At 47.6% G+C, this 22,031-nt stretch overlaps 1 protein-coding gene across 1 annotated transcript in view; it reads left to right on the top strand.

Annotated features, from left to right (window-relative positions):
* galt (galactose-1-phosphate uridylyltransferase) overlaps positions 1-9,998 on the top strand; it is a 189,401-nt gene extending 179,403 nt beyond the window's left edge. Inside the window, exon 10 of the mRNA XM_052517206.1 lies at positions 8,494-9,998. Coding sequence (XP_052373166.1) covers positions 8,494-8,628 — 135 coding nt within the window. The 3' untranslated portion in view covers positions 8,629-9,998. The remainder of the gene's footprint in view (positions 1-8,493) is intronic.
* Positions 9,999-22,031: the final 12,033 nt, after the last annotated feature.

The raw sequence follows: 22,031 nt of genomic DNA, 5'->3' as shown, positions 1-22,031 counted from the left end.
GTAACTCTGAGGGAGGGTCCAGGCTGTAACTCTGAGGGAGGGTCCAGGCTGTAACTCTGAGGGAGGGTCCAGGCTGTAACTCTGAGGGAGGGTCCAGGCTGTAACTCTGAGGGAGGGTCCAGGCTGTAACTCTGAGGGAGGGTCCAGGCTGTAACTCTGAGGAAGGGTCCAGGCTGTAACTCTGAGGGAGGGTCCAGGCTGTAACTCTGAGGGAGGGTCTAGGCTGTAACTCTGAGGGAGGGTCCAGGCTGTAACTCTGAGGGAGGGTCCAGGCTGTAACTCTGACTGAGGGTCCAGGCTGTAACTCTGAGGGAGGGTCCAGGCTGTAACTCTGAGGGAGGGTCCAGGCTGTAACTCTGAGGGAGGGTCCAGGCTGTAACTCTGAGGGAGGGTCCAGGCTGTAACTCTGAGGGAGGGTCCAGGCTGTAACTCTGAGGGAGGGTCCAGGCTGTAACTCTGAGGGAGGGTCCAGGCTGTAACTCTGAGGGAGGGTCCAGGCTGTAACTCTGAGGGAGGGTCCAGGCTGTAACTCTGAGGGAGGGTCCAGGCTGTAACTCTGAGGGAGGGTCCAGGCTGTAACTCTGAGGGAGGGTCCAGGCTGTAACTCTGAGGGAGGGTCCAGGCTGTAACTTTGAGGGAGGGTCCAGGCTGTAACTCTGAGGGAGGGTCCAGGCTGTAACTCTGACTGAGGGTCCAGGCTGTAACTCTGAGGGAGGGTCCAGGCTGTAACTCTGAGGGAGGGTCCAGGCTGTAACTCTGAGGGAGGGTCCAGGCTGTAACTCTGAGGGAGGGTCCAGGCTGTAACTCTGAGGGAGGGTCCAGGCTGTAACTCTGAGGGAGGGTCCAGGCTGTAACTCTGAGGGAGGGTCCAGGCTGTAACTCTGAGGGAGGGTCCAGGCTGTAACTCTGAGGGAGGGTCCAGGCTGTAACTCTGATAGACTCCTCCATCGGCATTATGATCCTTCTTATCTGGTCTTAAACATGTACAGGGTTGTTCCAATCCTCTGGTGTCCCTTTTCAGGTCTCACACCTTGCTGCTGTGGTGGCATACTGTTATTTCAACCAAAATATTTAGTTTGGATTTGTTCTTAAATTCTTTAAGTGGGTCTGTGTAATCTGAGGGAAATACATCTCTAATATGTCTCTCTAATGTAGTCTGTAATAGAAAACCTGTGCTACAGGGCGGTAATCATTTAGACAGGTTATTTAGACAGTTAACCTGTCTAAATGATTACCGCCCTGTAGCACTCACGTTGGTAGTCATTAAGTGCTTTGAAAGGTTGGTCATGGCTAACATCAAAAACATCCTGCCAGAAACCCTAGACCCACTCCAATTCGCATACCACCCCAAAATATCCATAGATGACGCGGACATACAGTATGTAGTTCACTACTCTACAACCCTGGGTTAGCTTGGAATGCAGCAGACATACAGTATGTAGTTCACTACTCTACAACCCTGGGTTAGCTTGGAATGCAGCAGACATACAGTATGTACTGTAGTTCACTACTCTACAACCCTGGGTTAGCTTGGAATGCAGCAGACATACAGTATGTAGTTCACTACTCTATAACCCTGGGTTAGCTTGGAATGCAGCAGACATACAGTATGTAGTTCACTACTCTACAACCCTGGGTTAGCTTGGAATGCAGCAGACATACAGTATGTAGTTCACTACTCTATAACCCTGGGTTAGCTTGGAATGCAGCAGACATACAGTATGTAGTTCACTACTCTACAACCCTGGGTTAGCTTGGAATGCAGCAGACATACAGTATGTAGTTCACTACTCTATAACCCTGGGTTAGCTTGGAATGCAGCAGACATACAGTATGTAGTTCACTACTCTATAACCCTGGGTTAGCTTGGAATGCAGCAGACACACTGTATTCAAACCAAATCAAATTTTATTTCTGACATACACATGGTTAGCAGATGTTAATGCGAGTGTAGCGAAATGCTTGTGCTTCTAGTTCCGACAATGCAGTGATAACCAACAAGTAATCTAACTAACAATTCCAAAACTACTGTCTTATACACAGTGTAAGGGGATAAGGAATATGTACATAAGGATATATGAATGAGTGATGGTACAGAGCAGCATACAGTAGATGGTATCGAGTACAGTATATACATATGAGATGAGTATGTAGACAAAGTAAACAAAGTGGCATAGTTAAAGTGGTTAGTGATACATGTATTACATAAGGATGCAGTCGATGATGTAGAGTACAGTATATACGTATGCATATGAGATGAATAATGTAGGGTAAGTAACATTATATAAGGTAGCATTGTTTAAAGTGGCTAGTGATATATTTACATAATTTCCCATCAATTCCCATTATTAAAGTGGTTGGAGTTGGGTCAGTGTCAATGACAGTGTGTTGGCAGCAGCCACTCAATGTTAGTGGTGGCTGTTTAACAGTCTGATGGCCTTGAGATAGAAGCTGTTTTTCAGTCTCTCGGTCCCAGCTTTGATGCACCTGTACTGACCTCGCCTTCTGGATGATAGCGGGTTGAACAGGCAGTGGTTCGGTGGTTGATGTCCTTGATGATCTTTATGGCCTTCCTGTAACATCGGGTGGTGTAGGTGTCCTGGAGGGCAGGTAGTTTGCCCCGGTGATGCGTTGTGCAGACCTCACTACCCTCTGGAGAGCCTTACGGTTGAGGGCGGAGCAGTTGCCGTACCAGGCGGTGATACAGCCCGCCAGGATGCTCTCGATTGTGCATCTGTAGAAGTTTGTGAGTGCTTTTGGTGACAAGCCGAATTTCTTCAGCCTCCTGAGGTTGAAGAGGCGCTGCTGCGCCTTCTTCACGACGCTGTCAGTGTGAGTGGACCAATTCAGTTTGTCTGTGATGTGTATGCCGAGGAACTTAAAAACTTGCTACCCTCTCCACTACTGTTCCATCGATGTGGATAGGGGGGTGTTCCCTCTGCTGTTTCCTGAAGTCCACAATCATCTCCTTAGTTTTGTTGACGTTGAGTGTGAGGTTATTTTCCTGACACCACACTCCGAGGGCCCTCACCTCCTCCCTGTAGGCCGTCTCGTCGTTGTTAGTAATCAAGCCTACCACTGTTGTGTCGTCCGCAAACTTGATGGTTGAGTTGGAGGAGTGCGTGGCCACGCAGTCGTGGGTGAACAGGGAGTACAGGAGAGGGCTCAGAACACACCCTTGTGGGGCCCCAGTGTTGAGGATCAGCGGGGTGGAGATGTTGTTGCCTACCCTAACCACCTGGGGGCGGCCCATCAGGAAGTCCAGTACCCAGTTGCACAGGGCGGGGTCGAGATCCAGGGTCACGAGCTTGATAACGAGCTTGGAGGGTACTATGGTGTTGAATGCCGAGCTGTAGTCGATGAACAGCATTCTCACATAGGTATTCCTCTTGTCCAGGTGGGTTAGGGCAGTGTGCAGTGTGGTTGAGATTGCATCGTCTGTGCACCTATTTGGGCGGTAAGCAAATTGGAGTGGGTCTAGGGTGTAAGGTAGGGTGGAGGTGATATGGTCCTTGACTAGTCTCTCAAAGCACTTCATGATGATGGAAGTGAGTGCTTTCTTGGGAACAGGAACAATGGTGGCCCTCTTGAAGCATGTGGGAACAGCAGCCTGGTATAGGGATTGATTGAATATGTCCGTAAACACACCGGCCAGCTGGTCTGCGCATGTTCTGAGGGCGCGGCTGGGGATGCCGTCTGCGCCTGGAGCCTTGCGAGGGTTAACACGTTTAAATGTCTTACTCACCTCGGCTGCAGTGAAGGAGAGACCGCATGTTTTCGTTGCAGGCCGTGTCAGTGGCACTGTATTGTCCTCAAAGCGGGCAAAAAAGTTATTTAGTCTGCCTGGGAGCAAGACATCCTGGTCCGTGACTGGGCTGGGTTTCTTCTTGTAGTCCGTGATTGACTGTAGACCCTGCCACATGCCTCTTGTGTCTGAGCCATTGAATTGAGATTCCACTTTGTCTCTATACTGATGCTTAGCTTGTTTAATAGCCTTGCGGAGGGAATAGCTGCACTGTTTGTATTCGGTCATGTTGCCAGACACCTTGCCCTGATTAAAAGCAGTGGTTCGCGCTTTCAGTTTCACGCGAATGCTGCCATCAATCCACGGTTTCTGGTTAGGGAATGTTTTTATCGTTGCTATGGGAACGACATCTTCAACGCACGTTCTAATGAACTCGCACACCGAATCAGCGTATTCGTCAATATTTTTATCTGACGCAATACGAAACATGTCCCAGTCCACGTGATGGAATCAGTCTTGGCGTGTGGGGTCAGCTTGGTCTGACCAGCGTTGGACAGACCTCAGCGTGGGAGCCTCGTTTGAGTTTCTGCCTGTAGGCAGGGATCAGCAAAATGGAGTCGTGGTCAGCTTTTCCGAAAGGGGGGCGGGGCAGGGCCTTATATACGTCGCGGAAGTTAGAGTAACAATGATCCAAGGTTTTACCACCCCTGGTTGCGCAATCGATATGCTGATAAAATTTAGGGAGTCTTGTTTTCAGATTAGCTTTGTTAAAATCCCCAGCTACAATGAATACAGCCTCCGGATAAATGGTTTCCATTTTGCAAAGAGTTAAATAAAGTTCGTTCAGAGCCATCGATGTGTCTGCTTGGGGGGGGATATATACGGCTGTGATTATAATCGAAGATAATTCTCTTGGAAGATAATGCGGTCTACATTTGATTGTGAGGAATTCTAAATCAGGTGAACAGAAGGATTTGAGTTCCTGTATGTTTCCTTCATCACACCATGTCTCGTTAGTCATGAGGCATACGCCCCCGCCACTCTTCTTACCAGAAAGATGTTTGTTTCTGTCGGCGCGATGCGTGGAGAAACCCGTTGGCTGCACCGCATCAGATAGCGTCTTCCCAGTGAGCCATGTTTCCGTGAAGCAGAGAACGTTGCAGTCTCTGATGTCCCTCTGGAATGCCACCCTTGCTCGGATTTCGTCAACCTTGTTGTCAAGAGACTGGACATTGGCAAGAAGAATGCTGGGGAGTGGTGCGCGATGTGCCCTTGTTCGGAGTCTGACCAGAAGACCGCCTCGTTTCCCTCTTTTTCGGAGTCGTTTTCTTGGGTCGCTGCATGCGATCCATTCCGTTGTCGTGTTTGTAAGGCAGAACACAGGATCCGCGTCGCGGAAAACATATTCTTGGTCGTACTGATGGTGAGTTGACGCTGATCTTATATTCAGTAGTTCTTCTCGACTGTATGTAATGAAACCTAAGATGACCTGGGGTACTAATGTAAGAAATAACACGTAAAAAAACAAAAAACTGCATAGTTTCCTAGGAACGCGAAGCGAGGCGGCCAGCCGAAGAAGAGAGCGGGGACGACCAAAAGCCTGTGCGGCCCGGAAGCAACCGGTTAACCTGCATTGGTCTACGGCTCCGGAGTCGGAGGGGGCGCCGGACCCGAACCCCCTAGGGAACCCCTGGAGGAGGAACCCATCCTCCTCTATTTCGAGGGGCCAGTCGAGACCCCGCTGGGGGCCAACTGAGGGGAAAGTTCAGGACGGCCCAGTGGAAGGATCCGAACATGAAAGCCACCGCAGCCCAAGTGATAGCGGTGGATGGACTGCTACTTCCGTGGCGATACCCCCATTTCAAAATCAAGAATAACCTTTTGTATCAGGTGTGACGCCAACACGGGGAACTTCGAGAGGTATTGTTTCTGCCCCGACGGTACGTGGGAACCGTTCTTCAGCTGGCCCACACCCACCTGTTGGGGGCGCACCTGGGAATGGAGAAGACCTGGGAACGGCTCGCCACCCGGTTCCACTGACCTGGGATTATGCCACCCGGATTATCGAGGCAATTCCACTACGGGTATCCAAGGGATCCGCCCGGGAGCTGGGTAGGCATCCCGAACGAGATCTTGACAGACCAAGGTACGGAGTTTATGTCCCGCCTGATGAAAGAGTTGTGTGCCCTCCTGCAGATCAAGCAGATCCGGACCTCCGTCTTTCACCCGCAGACGGTCGCTTTAAACGCTGAAACAGATGCTGCGGAAGGTCATCGAGCAGGATTGGAAGAACTGGGACCAGCTACTACCCCACCTAATGTTCTCAATCCGAGAAGTACCCCAATCCTCCACTGGGTTTTCCCCGTTCGAACTTCGGGAGGAGGCCACGCAGGCCTACTGGACCGCGCAAAGAAGGTGTGGGAAGCTGAAACGACCCCCTTACGCAGCGTAGTAGAGCACGTGGAGACGATGAGGAAGCGGATGACAGCCATATGGCCCATCGTGGGGGAACATATGGAGAAGGCCCAATACGCGAGAATTCCCAGGTGGGAGACAGGGTGCTGGTCTTAATCCCCACGGCCAGAAGTAAGTTCCTGGCACGGACCATACGAGGTGGTCGAGAAGATGGGACCTGTCAATTACCGCATACGGCAACCAGGGAGATGGAAACTTCAACAGATTTACCACGGGAACCTGTTGAAGAAGTGGCATGAGAGGACAGCCTTGGCCATGTTATGGTCGGGACCCAGGACGCCAACGGGACCAGTGGTGGTCCTGAGCAATGAGGACCTTGCCAGAAGCAAGGGCTCAGGGAGCTTGTTGATCGGAACACGGCGGTGTTCTCCATCGAGCCTCATTGAACACCACATCCGTTCCCCGCAAAATGGTAAGAAAGAGGCCATATCGGATTCCGGAGACCCGAAGAAAGGCTGTGAAATAGGAAGTGGATGCTGAGGATGGGTGTCGTTGAAGAGTCCCACAGTACATGGTGCAGCCCCATCGTGTTGTTGCCCAAACCGGACGGGAGCCTCCGCTTCTGTAACGATTTCCGGGGGGTGAACGACATCAGCTTGTTCGACGCATATCCCATGCCGAGGGGGGGACGAGCTCATCGACCGATTGGGAATGGCCCGGTACATCAGCACCCTTGACCTGACCAAAGGATATTGGCAGGTACCGTTGGCAGCCTCCTCCCGGGAGAAGACTGCGTTTTCGACACCAGACAGGTTGTATTAGTACCGGGTGCTCCCGTTCGGTCTCCACGGAGCCCCGCCCACATTCCAAGGGCTGATGAACAAAGTACTTCGACCCCACCAGCAGTACGCAGTGGCCTATTTGGTTGACATCATCATCCACAGCCAAGGTTGGGAAGAGCATCTGACGCGCCTCCAGGCGGTGCTGGACGCGGTCGGAAAAGCTGGGTTGATAGCGGACCCCAAGAAATGCAAACTAGGTTTCGAGGAGGTGGAGTACCTGGGGTTTTTGATGGGACAGGGGAACGTCAAGCCCCAGGAGAGGAAGGTTCACGCTGTGCGTGACTGACCCGTTCCACGCACTAAGACATGGGTCAATTCCTTCCTGGGACTGGCAAGATACTATAGCCGATTTATCCCCAACTTTGCGGCTATAGCTTCCCCCCTCAACGATCTAACCAGGCCCCGCCTCCCGAAAAGAGTGAAATGGACGAACGAGACAGAAGCGGCACTCAGCCGTCTGAAGGAAGCGCTGTGCTCACATCCGATTCTCTTAACGCCCGATTTCCAGGTGCTGATGGTGGTCCAGACGGATGCGTGTATTACGGAACAATGCCGTTCTGTCCCAGATACACGATGAGGAGGAGCACCCCTTCATGTACATCAGCAGAAAGCTGGTTCCTAGAGAGAAGAAGTACTCCATTGTGGAGAAAGAGTGTCTAGCGGTGAAGTGGGCGCTAAACACTCTCAAGTAAATTACCTGTTAGGTACCCACTTCAGCCTGGTCACGGACCATGCTCCCCTGGTCTGGATGGCCACAGGGGTAAAGACACAAACGATCGGGTCACCAGGTGGTTCTTGTCCCTTCAACGCTTCTCTTGTTCTGTTGTGCTCAGGTCAGGTCAGGTCAGGTCAGGTCAGGTCAGGGCGAAGCATGGAAACGCGGATGCCCTATTGAGAAGGGAGACATACGTCACACTGACGACAGTCCCCTTCACCGACAGAGCTAGGGGGGGGGGGGGGCGTACAGCAGGTCAGCCACCAGGGGGAGACTAATCAAGGCCTGGTGACAGACGGAGTATACATCACGAGGCGATGGCTCCATCGCAAGATCTCGACGGGCTCTCCGCCCAGTACTAATTGGAGCTGATGGGGGAGTTGGTGAGTAATCAAGGGCTGATTGCTCACCAGCTGTACAAGCCCCATAAAGCTGCCAGAAGGGCAACACACAATAGAGGACTGGGGAAATTAAGGTGACTTCCGTGTAGTTGGAAACGGTGCCAGGGGCTAAGACGAGGGAGTACAGCAAGACCCGGAGCCCAGAAGACGGTATCCCGGAGAGGGTCTCATGGGGGAGAACTATTATTTTCTTTTGATTTATTATTTAATAAACAGCCTTGAAACTGAGCTAATCATACTCTGTCCGTGTCTGATCTGTGTAAACGTCTTGACCCAACCCCCTGGTCTGCCACAGTACATTATGACCTTAGTTCATCTTCAACTGTCTCTGTTGTACTTTACTGAGAGTCTACTCTCTGTGTGTTCCATCCTCAGGCTGCTGAACGACTGAGGAACCTTCCAGAAGAACACTACAAGACCATTGAGACGGCAGGAGAGATTGGTGGAGAGACAACTCTGGCCCTACCACGTCACACCTCTACCAAACCTCTGACTCTACCACAACTCTGACCCTACCACACCTCTGATCCTGACCCTACCACACCTCTGACCTTACCACACCTCTGACCCTACCACACCTCTGATCCTGACCCTACCACACCTCTGACCCTACCACACCTCTGACCCTACCACACCTCTGACCCTACCACCACTATGACCCTACCACACCTCAGATCCTGACCCTACCACACCTCAGATCCTGACCCTACCACACCTCTGACCCTACCACACCTCAGATCCTGACCCTACCACAACTCAGATCCTGACCCTACCACACCTCTGACCCTACCACGCCTCTGACCCTACCACGCCTCTGACCCTACCACACCTCTGACCCTACCACACCTCTGACCCTATCACACCTCTGATCCTACCACACCTCTGACCCTACCACACCTCTGACCCTACAACACCTCTGACCCTACAACACCTCTGACCCTACAACACCTCTGACCCTACCACCACTATGACCCTACCACACCTCAGATCCTGACCCTACCACACCTCAGATCCTGACCCTACCACACCTCTGACCCTACCACACCTCTGACCCTACAACACATCTGACCCTACCACATCTCTGACCCTACTACACCTCTGACCCTACTACACCTCTGACCCTACAACACCTCTGATCCTGACCCTACCACACCTCAGATCCTGACCCTACCACACCTCTGACCCTACCACACCTCTGACCCTACCACACCTCTGACCCTACCACCACTATGACCCTACCACACCTCTGACCCTACTACACCTCTGACCCTACTACACCTCTGACCCTACTACACCTCTGACCCTACCACACCTCTGACCCTACTACACCTCTGACCCTACTACACCTCTGACCCTACTACACCTCTGACCCTACCACACCTCTGACCCTACTACACCTCTGATCCTGATCCTACCACACCTCTGACCCTACCACACCTCTGATCCTGACCCTACCACACCTCTGACCCTACTACACCTCTGACCCTACCACACCTCTGACCCTACCACACCTCTGACCCTACCACACCTCTGACTTTAACTCTGTCACAGGATCATCAAGTAGACTCAGCAGCATACCGCCAGTTGGTGAACCCTGGTCTATCACATTGACATTAGATATTAAAGTATGAATAACAGGAAGTGCCTATCAAAACAGTTTGATACAAATAATACTAGATCTCTTTTTGGGAAGACAAATATATAACATTGCTGATGGTGCCTTCAGAAAGTTTTCACACCCCTTTTTGTTGCTTCAGTAAAAATGTATTTTAGATTAAGATGTTATGTCACTGGCCTACACACAATACCCCATAATGTTAAATTGGAATAATGTTTGTAAATTGATAAAAATAAAAAGTTAAAACGTCTTGAGTCAATAAGTATTCAACCCCTTTGTAATTGAACCCTAAATAAGTTTAGGAGTAAACATTTGCTTAACAAGTCACATAAGTTGCATGTACTCTCACTATGTGCAACAATAGTGTTTAACATGATGTTTGAACATGTTTGTAACCCACACATACAATTATCTGTAAGGTCCCTCAATCGACTAGTGAATTTCAAGCACAGATTCAACCACAAAGACCAGGAAGGTTTTCCAATGCCTCGCAAAGAAGGGCACCTATTGGTAGATGGGTAAAAAAAGAAGCAGACATTGAACATCCTCTGAGCATGTTGAAGTTATTAATTACACTTTGGATGGTGTATCAATACACCCAGTCACTACAAAGATACAGGCGTCCTTCCTAACTCAGTTGCCGAAGAGGAAGAAAACCACTCCGGTATTTCACCATGAGACCAATGTTGACTTTAAAATAGTTACAGAGATTAATGTGATATGAGTATACTGAGAATGGATCAACAGCATTAAAGTTAATCCATAATACTAACCTAATTTACAGAGTGAAAAGAAGGGAGCCTGTAAAAATAAAAATATTCCAAAACAAGGCACTAGATTAAAACAGCAAAAAATCTAACACAACACATCACTGAGTACGACTCATCACTAAGTATCACTCTGAGTACGACTCATCACTAAGTATCACTCTGAGTACGACTCATCACTAAGTATCACTCTGAGTACGGACTCATCACTAAGTATCACTCTGAGTACGACTCATCACTAAGTATCACTCTGAGTACGACTCATCACTAAGTATCACTCTGAGTACGACTCATCACTAAGTATCACTCTGAGTACGACTCATCACTAAGTATCACTCTGAGTACGACTCATCACTAAGTATCACTCTGAGTACGACTCATCACTAAGTATCACTCTGAGTACGACTCATCACTAAGTATCACTCTGAGTACGACTCATCACTAAGTATCACTCTGAGTACGACTCATCACTAAGTATCACTCTGAGTACGACTCATCACTAAGTATCACTCTGACTACGACTCATCACTAAGTATCACTCTGAGTACGACTCATCACTAAGTATCACTCTGAGTACGACTCATCACTAAGTATCACTCTGAGTACGACTCATCACTAAGTATCACTCTGAGTACGACTCATCACTAAGTATCACTCTGAGTACGACTCATCACTAAGTATCACTCTGAGTACGACTCATCACTAAGTATCACTCTGAGTACGACTCATCACTAAGTATCACTCTGAGTACGACTCATCACTAAGTATCACTCTGAGTACGACTCATCACTAAGTATCACTCTGAGTACGACTCATCACTAAGTATCACACTGAGTACGACTCATCACTAAGTATCACTCTGAGTACGACTCATCACTAAGTATCACACTGAGTACGACTCATCACTAAGTATCACTCTGAGTACGACTCATCACTAAGTATCACTCTGAGTACGACTCTTCACTAAGTATCACTCTGAGTACGACTCATCACTAAGTATCACTCTGAGTACGACGCATCACTAAGTATCACTCTGACTACGACTCATCACTAAGTATCACTCTGAGTACGACTCATCACTAAGTATCACTCTGAGTACGACTCATCACTAAGTATCACACTGAGTACGACTCATCACTAAGTATCACTCTGAGTACGACTCATCACTAAGTATCACACTGAGTACGACTCTTCACTAAGTATCACACTGAGTACGACTCATCACTAAGTATCACACTGAGTACGACTCATCACTAAGTATCACACTGAGTACGACTCATCACTAAGTATCACTCTGAGTACGACTCTTCACTAAGTATCACTCTGAGTACGACTCATCACTAAGTATCACACTGAGTACGACTCATCACTAAGTATCACTCTGAGTACGACTCATCACTAAGTATCACTCTGAGTACGACTCTTCACTAAGTATCACTCTGAGTACGACTCTTCATATTTTCGAGCATGGTCAAATGAAATAAATAAAACACATGGGTCTAGCAGGTGTCACTGCAGGCTTCTGTTCCTAGCTCCAACAGTGCAGTAATATCTAACTAAATGCTTGTGTTCCTAGCTCCAACAGTGCAGTAGTATCTAACTAAATGCTTGTGTTCCTAGCTCCAACAGTGCAGTAGTATCTAACTAAATGCTTGTGTTCCTAGCTCCAACAGTGCAGTAGTATCTAACTAAATGCGTGTGTTCCTGCCTCCAACAGTACAGTAATATCTAACTAAATGCTTGTGTTCCCAGCTCCAACAGTGCAGTAGTATCTAACTATATGCTTGTGTTCCTAACTCCAACAGTACAGTAGTATCTAACTAAATGCTTGTGTTCCTAGCTCCAACAGTACAGTAGTATCTAACTAAATGCTTGTGTTCCTAACTCCAACAGTACAGTAGTATCTAACTAAATGCTTGTGTTCCTGGCTACAACAGTACAGTAGTATCTAACTAAATGCTTGTGTTCCTAACTCCAACAGTGCAGTAGTATCTAACTAAATGCTTGTGTTCCTGGCTCCAACAGTGCAGTAGTATCTAACAGTAATTTCTAACAATTCACAACAATACACACAAATCTAAAAGTAAAAGAACGGATAAAGAAATATTTCTCCAAAAAGTACGATCGTTGTCCCCATGTGCAGTTGAAAACTGTAGTCTGGCTTTTTAATGGTGGTTTTGGAGCAGAGGCTTCTTTCTTCCTTGCTGAGTGGCCTTTCAGGTTATGTCGATATAGGACTCGTTTTCCTGTGGATATAGATACTTTTGTACCTGTTTCCTCCAGCATCTTCACAAGGTCCTTTACTTTTGTTCTGGGATTGATTTACACTTTTCGCACCAAAGTACTTTCATCTCTAGGAGACAGAACACGTCTCTTTCCTGAGCGGTATGACTGATGCGTGGTCCCATGGTGTTTATACTTGCGTACTATTGTTTGTACAGATGAATGTGGTACCTTCAGGCATTTGGAAATTGCTCCCAAGGATGAAACAGACTTGTGAAGGTCTACAATGTTTTTTCTGAGGTGTTAGCTGATTTCTTTTGATTTTCCCATGATGGCAAGCTAAGAGGCACTGAGTTTGAAGGTAGACCTTGAAATACATCCACAGGTTCACCTCCAACTGACTCAAATGATGTCAACTAGCCTATCAGAAGCTTCTAAAGCCATGACATAATTTTCTGGAATTTTCCAAGCTGTTTAAAGGCACAGTGAACTTGGTGTTTGTAAACTTCTGACCCACTGGAATTGTGATACAATGAATTATAAGTGAAATAATCTGTAAACAATTGTTGTAAAAATGACTTGTGTAATGCACAAAGTAGATGTCCTAACTGACTTGCTAAAACTATAGTTTGTTAACAAGAAATTTGTGGAGTGGTTGAAAAACTAGTTTTAATGACTCCTACCTAAGTGTATGTAAACTAGTTTTAATGACGCCAACCTAAGTGTATGTAAACTAGTTTTAATGACGCCAACCTAAGTGTATGTAAACTAGTTTTAATGACTCCTACCTAAGTGTATTTAAACTAGTTTTAATGACTCCTACCTAAGTGTATGTAAACTAGTTTTAATGACTCCTACCTAAGTGTATGTAAACTAGTTTTAATGACGCCAACCTAAGTGTATGTAAACTAGTTTTAATGACTCCTACCTAAGTGTATGTAAACTAGTTTTAATGACGCCAACCTAAGTGTATGTAAACTAGTTTTAATGACTCCTACCTAAGTGTATGTAAACTAGTTTTAATGACTCCTACCTAAGTGTATTTAAACTAGTTTTAATGACTCCTACCTAAGTGTATGTAAACTTCCGACTTCAACTGTAAATATCAGGACGTGCAATGTTGGAGTGGCATAGACTAAAATACAGTAGAATATAATACAGGATATACATATGAGATGAGTAATGCATAGACTAAGATACAGTAGAATAGTATAGAGTACAGTATGTACAAATGAGATGAGTAAAGCATAGACTAAAGTACAGTAGAATATAATACAGTATATACATATGAGATGAGTAAAGCATAGACTAAAATACAGTAGAATAGAATACAGTATATACATATGAGATGAGTAAAGCATAGACTAAAGTACAGTAGAATAGAATAGAATACAGTATATACTTATGAGATGAGTAAAGCATAGACTAAAGTACAGTAGAATAGAATACAGTACATACATATGAGATGAGTAAAACATTATGTAAACGTTATTAAAGTGACTAGTTAGTAAATACAGTAGAATAGAATACAGGATATACATATGAGGTGAGTAAAGCATAGACTAAAGTACAGTAGAATAGAATACAGTATATACTTATGAGATGAGTAAAGCAGTATGTAAACATTATTAAATTGACTAGTGTTCCATTATTAAAGTGGCCAGTGATTCCATGTCTATATATATATTGGGCAACAGCCTTTAAGGCGCAAGGTAGAGTAACCAGGTGGTAGCCGGCTAGTGGTGTCTATTTAACAGGCTGATGGCCTTGAGATAGAAGCTGTTTTCCAGTCTTTCTGTCTTTCTGTCCCAGCTTTGATGCACCTCTACTGACCTCGCCTTCTGGATGATAGCGGGGTGAACAGGCTGTGGCTTGTGTGGTTGATGTCATTGATGATATTTTTGGCCTTCCTGTTACATCGGGTGCTGTAGGTGTCCTGGAGGGCAGGCAGTGTGCCCCCGGTGATGCGTTGGGTAGACCGCACCACCCTCTGGAGAGCCGTGTACCAAGTGGTGATACAGCCCGATACGATGCTCTCAATTGTGCATCTGTAAAAGTTTGTGAGGGTCTTAAGGGCAAAACCGAATGGTGGTGGCTGCATCATGTTATGGGTATGCTTGTCATGGGCAAGTACTAAGGAGTTTTTTAGGATACAAAGGAATGGAATTATAGAGGAAAATCTGGTTCAATCTTCTTTCCAACAGACACCGGGAGATGAATTCACCTTTCAGCCGGACTATAACCTAAAACACAAGGCCAAATCCACACTGATGTTGCTTACCAAGACAATGTTGAATATTCCTGAGTGGCCTAGTTACAATTTTGACTTATATCAGCTTGAAAATCTATGGCAAGACTTGTAAAATGGCTTTCTAGCAACGATCAACAACCAATTTGACAGAGCTTGAATAATTCTTTAAAGAATAATGTGCAAATATTTTGCAATCCAGGTGTGTAACGCTCATACACAAAAAGAATCACAGCTGTGATCACTGCCAAAGAAGATACTAACATGTATTGTCTCAGCGGGAACAATAGTAAGCTGTCATCAAGATATATGTTTCATTTTTCAGACATTTTTATAATTTGTGATTATTTTAATCTGTCACCTTTTATTATTTTTTGAATTGCTCAACTTTGATTTAGTAAAACTATTTTACATATTAAAGCTGTGGTTATTAATTAATGTACAGATCATATTTCCAATCCACATTCCATACACAGAACCAGGCAAAAGTTTGGACACACCTACTCCTTTAAGGGTTTTCTTTATTTTTACTATTTTCTACATTGTAGAATAAGAGTGAAGTCATCAAAACTATGAAATAACATACATGGAATCATGTAGTAATATTCTTCAAAATAGCCATTCTTTGCTTTGATGACAGCTTTGCACACTCTTGGCATTCTCTCAACCAGCTTCATGAGGAATGCTTTTCCAACAGTCTTGAAGGAGTTCCCACATATGCTGAGCACTTGTTGGCTGCTTTTCCTTCATTCTGCAGTTCAACTCATCCCAAACCATCTCAATTGGTTTGAGGTCAGTTGATTGTGGAGGCCAGGTCATCTGATGCAGCACTTCATCACTCTCCTTGGTCAATGGCCCAAAACACACCTCCAGGGATATTTGACCTGTTGAAAAACATTGTAGCTTTAGTGTGAAGTAGCTTGGTTAACTAAACTCAGTAATAAAAATAAACTTCCCTTTTTCAGGATCCGGTCTTTCAAAGATAATTCATAAAAATCCAATAACTTCACAGATCTTCATTGTAAAGGGTTTAAACACTGTTTCCCATGCTTGTTCAATGAACCATAAACAATTAATGAACATGCACCTGTGGAACGGTCGTTAAGACACTAACAGTTTACAGACGATAGGCAATTAAGGTCACAGTTATGAAAACTTAGGACACTAAAGAGGCCTTTCTACTGACTCTGAAAAACACCAAAAGAAAGATGGCCAGGTTCCCTACTCATCTGCGTGAACGTGCCTTAGGCATGCTGCAAGGAGGCATGAGGGCTGCAGATGTGACCAGGGCAATAAATGTCAATGTCCGTATTGTCAGACACCTAAGAAGGCGCTACAGGGAGACAGGACAGACAGCTGATCGTCCTCGCAGTGGCAGACCACGTGTAACAACACCTGCACAGGATCCAAACATCACACATGCGGGACAGGTACAGGATGGCAACAAAAACTGCCCGAGTTACATCAGGAACTCACAATCCCTCCATCAGTGCTCAGACTGTCCGCAATAGGCTGAGAGAGGCTGGACTGAGGGCATGTAGACCTGTTGTAAGGCAGGTCGTCACCAGACATCACCGGCAACAACGTCGCCTATGGGCACAAACCCACCGTCGCTGGACCAGACAGGACTGGCAAAAAGTGCTCTTCACTGACGAGTCGCGGTTTTATCTCTCCAGGGGTGATGGTCGGATTTGTTTTTATCGACGAAGGAATGAGCGTTACAGTGAGGCCTGTACTCTGGAGCGGGATCGATTTGGAGCTGGAGGGTCCGTCATGGTCTGGGGGCGATGTGTCACAGCATCATCGGACTGAGCTTGTCGTCATTGCAGGCAATCTGCAGGGAAGACATCCTCCTCCCTCATGTGGTTCCCTTCCTGCAGGCTCATCCAGCATGACAATGCCACCAGCCATACTGCTCGTTTCCTGCAAGATGGGAATGTCAGTGTTCTGCCAAGGCCAGCGAAGAGCCCGGATCTCCCATTGAGCACATCTGGGACCTGTTGGATCGGAGGGTGAGGCCTCGGACCATTCCCCCCAGAAATGTCCGGAAACTTGAAGGTGCCTTGGTGGAAGAGTGGGGTAACATCTCACAGAAAGAACTGGCAAATCTGGTGCAGTCCATGAGGAGGAGATGCACTAGAATATTTAATGCAGCTGGTGGCCACACCAGATACTGACTGTTACTTTTGACCCCCCTTTGTTCAGGGACATTATTCCATTTCTGTTAGTCACATGTCTGTAGAACTTGTTCAGTTTATGTCTCAGTTGTTGAATGCTATGTTCATACAAATATTTACACGTTACGTTTGCTGAAAATAAACGCAGTTGACTGTGAGAGGGCGTTTCTTTTTTTTGCTGATATTTTCAAAGTAACTTCCCCAACACTTTCATATCTTTTTTTGGAACTGTCGATGAATAAGCCTGTCAATGAATAAGCCCAGTTGCATATCGCGGGGACTGTTCGAAGGCCATCCTAGGCCATCATAGACCATCATAGACCATCAATCTCTTCTATTATAGGAGGACTATGGAGGGACAAACTGTGACATTTCAAAGTTAATACAAATCAGTGGATGTGTTTGGTGGATGTGTTTGGAAAAGTTTCAAGTAAATCACAGACCTTGGTCGTTGAGCTGTTTTGGAATTGCGTACTCTTTAACTTTTAGTGTGTTTGTGAAGCACTCTCCAAAGCCCAGTGTTTTCAATAAAAAGAGGATTGGGAAATTGAGTACCTAACTCAGCTGCACAACGAAATGCATTCAACCGAAATGGGTCGTCCACATTTCACCCCTTTTGAATCAGAGGTGGGCCTCTGATCAACATCCAATTGTACTTTTATTGAGAGCTAGACGACAATCAACATGTGTTTCCAATTTCACAGTGAGTGAGTTTCAAAGGAATAGCAAAAATGACCGTACATAGTCACTTTATGTCATTTAAATGTCAATATGTAATTAACATCCTTGCATTCTATATTCCTGAATTCCAATATGTTTTAGGTGCAAAGCATTGAATCTGTAAATTAAATGCTGTATTTATAGTGGGGTTTAGTAAGTAGCTGCCAGAATGCAGAATGACTGGTAAACAAGTTGGTATGAAGACATTTGGGGCAGCAGCGTAGCCTAGTGCTTAGAGTGTTGGACTAGTAACCGGAAGGTTGCGACAAGGTACAAATCTCGTTCTGCCCCTGAACAGGCAGTTAACCCACAGTTCCCAGGCCGTCATTGAAAATAAGAATGTGTTCTTAACTGACTTGCCTGGTTAAATAAAGGTAAAATAAATAAATAAATAAATACAATTTCCTGCAGTCTAATGACCAAATCGCCCTCTAGTGGCCTCATGGGTGGAGGCTGACTCCGGTAGTCAGTTGAATGGTCTTTCCTCTGACACAATGGTGTAGCTGGCTTCCTGGGCGGGTATTAAGAAGCGTGGTTTGGCAGGTCATGTTTTGGAGGACGCTTGACTCGATCTTCGCCTCCCGAGCCCGTTGGGGAGTTGCAGCGATGAGACAAGATCGTAATCATGAAATCGGGGGTAAAAAAATTATAAAGTAAACAATGACACAGACTGAATGGACAGGTACATAGGGATAAGGGAAGTCAATTAGCAAGAACTCTTCAACTGGTAGCGTCAAAGAGAGGTGTGCCTGTCAATACATGTCGGTCAACTGGGTAAAGGTACTGTGGTCAATGGCTCCACCAAGTGGCATTTTCTTTTTAAGACAATCACTGGAAGTTAAAGCATATTACAACGACACAAGAGAGTAAACATGTAAACGCTGTGGTGGAATTAGTAAAGACCTAGGTAGGACATATATGATTGATTTTATTATTGTGTATCTTCATGACAACCAGACGCCATATTTGTTGTATCCAAATCAAATGATCAGTGTCGTAGAAAACAGGCTTTTCGATTTTTTTGCAAATATATGACATTTTTTAAAAACTAAACAACTTATTTACATATGTAAGTACTCAGACCCTTTGCTATGTGACTCGAAATTGAGCTCAGTTGGATCCTGTTTCCATTGATCATCCTTGAGATGTTTCTACAACTTGATTGGAGTCAGTCTGGGGTAAATTAAATTGATTGGACATGATTTGGAAAGGTACACACCTGTCTATATGAGGCCCCACAGTTGACAGTGCATGTCAGAGCAAAAACCAAGTCCTGAGGGCGAAGGAATTTTCCTTAGAGCTCAGAGACAGCATTGTGTCTTGTATTTTCATACACTTACCTACATACGCACATATCAATTTAGAATAAGGCTGGAATGTAAACAAAATGTGGAAAAAGTTAAGGGGTCTGAATACTTTCCCAATGCATTGTACCTACATACGCACATATCAATTGCATTCCTACTGATATTAAAACAATTGAAACGCAAAACAAAAACATTTCAGTATACAACTTATCTTGTCGTGTCTTCCAAGCTTTGGAAATAAAATATGCAACCAGCAACACTTATTTTCTGAATATTTTCTAGTTGATCTTCAGCACTTCTGTAGAATAGTTCTGTTTTTTTGTGGTTGCATATTTTCAAACAAGGTTTGAATAAAATAAAAAGTGCAGTTCATTCTCTACCTCCCCTAAATCAGAGACTGTACACTTGTCTTCATCTCTGCAGTATCCCGGTTCTCAACTGGTCACACAAGGATTTTTGATTTCTTGTTAGGGGACAGGTGACAGGTGATCAGGGGACAGGGGACATGGGACAGGGGACAGGGGACAGGTGACAGGTGATCAGGGGACAGGGGACATGGGACAGGGGACAGGTGACGGGACAGGTGACAGGGGACATGGGACAGGTGACAGGGGACAGGGGACAGGTGACAGGGGACATGGGACAGGTGACAGGGGATCAGGGGACAGGTGACAGGGGATCAGGGGACAGGTGACAGGGGACATGGGACAGGTGACAGGGGACAGGGGATCAGGTGACAGGGGACAGGTGACAGGGGACAGGGGACAGGTGACAGGTGACAGGTGACAGGGGATCAGGGGACAGGTGACAGGGGATCAGGGGACAGGTGACAGGGGATCAGGGGACAGGTGACAGGGGACAGGGGGGACAGGGGACATGGGACAGGTGACAGGGGATCAGGGGACAGGTGACAGGGGACATGGGACAGGGACAGGGGACAGGGGACAGGTGACAGGGGATCAGGGGACATGGGACAGGTGACAGGGGACAGGGGATCAGGTGACAGGTGACAGGGGACAGGGGACAGGGGATGACAGGGGACAGGGGACAGGTGACAGGGGATCAGGGGACAGGTGACAGGGGACAGGGGACAGGTGACAGGGGACAGGTGACAGGGGACAGGTGACGGGACAGGGGACAGGTGACGGGACAGGTGACAGGGGATCAGGTGACAGGGGATCAGGGGATCAGGTGACAGGGGACAGGTGACAGGGGATCAGGGGACAGGTGACAGGGGACAGGGGACAGGTGGAGGGACAGGGGACAGGTGACGGGACAGGTGACAGGGGACAGGTGACAGGGGACAGGGGACAGGGGACAGGGGACAGGGGATCAGGTGACAGGGGACAGGTGACAGGGGACAGGTGACAGGGGACAGATGACAGGGGACAGGTGACAGGGGACAGGGGATCAGGTGACAGGGACAGGTGACAGGGGACAGGTGACAGGGGACAGGTGACAGGGGACAGGTGACAGGGGACAGGTGACAGGTGACAGGGGACAGGTGACAGGGGACAGGGGACAGGTGACAGGTGACAGGTGACAGGGGATCAGGGGACAGGTGACAGATGACAGGGGACAGGTGACAGGTGACAGGGGATCAGGGGACAGGTAACAGGTGACAGGGGATCAGGGGATCAGGTGACAGGTGACAGGGGATCAGGGGACAGGTGACAGGGATCAGGGGACAGGTAACAGGGATCAGGGGACAGGTAACAGGTGACAGGGGACAGGTGACAGGGGACAGGGGATCAGGGGACAGGGGACAGGGGACAGGTGACAGGTGACAGGGGATCAGGGGACAGGTAACAGGGGACAGGTGACGGGACAGGTGACAGGGGACAGGTGACAGGGGACAGGTGACAGGGGACAGGGGACAGGGGACAGGGGACAGGTGACAGGGGACAGATGACAGGGGACAGATGACAGGGGACATGGGACAGGGGACAGATGACAGGGGATCAGGGGACAGGGGACAGGGGATCAGGGGACAGGGGATCAGGTGACAGGTGACAGGTGACAGGGGACAGGTGACAGGGGATCAGGGGACAGGGGACAGGGGATCAGGGGACAGGGGACAGGTGACAGGGGACAGGGGATCAGGGGACAGGGGATCAGGGGACAGGGGACAGGTGACAGGGGATCAGGGGATCAGGGGACAGGTGACAGGTGACAGGGGATCAGGGGACAGGTGACAGGGGACAGGGGACAGGTGACAGGTGACAGGGGACAGGTGACAGGGGACAGGGGACAGGGGACAGGGGATCAGGGGACAGGTGACAGGGGATCAGGGGACAGGTGACAGGGGACAGGGGACAGGGGATCAGGTGACAGGGGATCAGGTGACAGGGGACAGGGGACCAGGGGACAGGGGATCAGGTGACAGGGGACAGGGGACAGGTGACAGGGGACAGGGGACAGGGGATCAGGTGACAGGGGATCAGGGGACAGGGGATCAGGTGACAGGTGACAGGGGATCAGGGGATCAGGTGACAGGTGACAGGTGACAGGGGATCAGGTGACAGGGGACAGGTAACAGGTGACCGGTGACAGGTGACAGGGGACATGGGACAGGGGATCAGGTGACAGGGGACAGGTGACAGGGGACATGGGACAGGGGATCAGGGGACAGGTGACAGGGGACAGGTGACAGGGGACATGGGACAGGGGACATGGGACAGGTGACAGGGGATCAGGTGACAGGGGACAGGTGACAGGGGATCAGGGGACAGGTGACAGGGGACAGGTGACAGGGGACAGGTGACAGGGGATCAGGGGACAGGTGACAGTGGACAGGGGACAGGTGACAGGTAACAGTTGTCAGGGGACAGGGGACAGGTAACAGGGGACAGG

This window comes from Oncorhynchus keta, unplaced genomic scaffold, assembly GCF_023373465.1.
Source record: "Oncorhynchus keta strain PuntledgeMale-10-30-2019 unplaced genomic scaffold, Oket_V2 Un_scaffold_6055_pilon_pilon, whole genome shotgun sequence".
Lineage (NCBI taxonomy): Eukaryota > Metazoa > Chordata > Actinopteri > Salmoniformes > Salmonidae > Oncorhynchus > Oncorhynchus keta.
The sequence above is the reverse complement of the archived record's forward strand: the minus strand, read 5'-3'. Positions and strand labels throughout refer to the sequence as shown.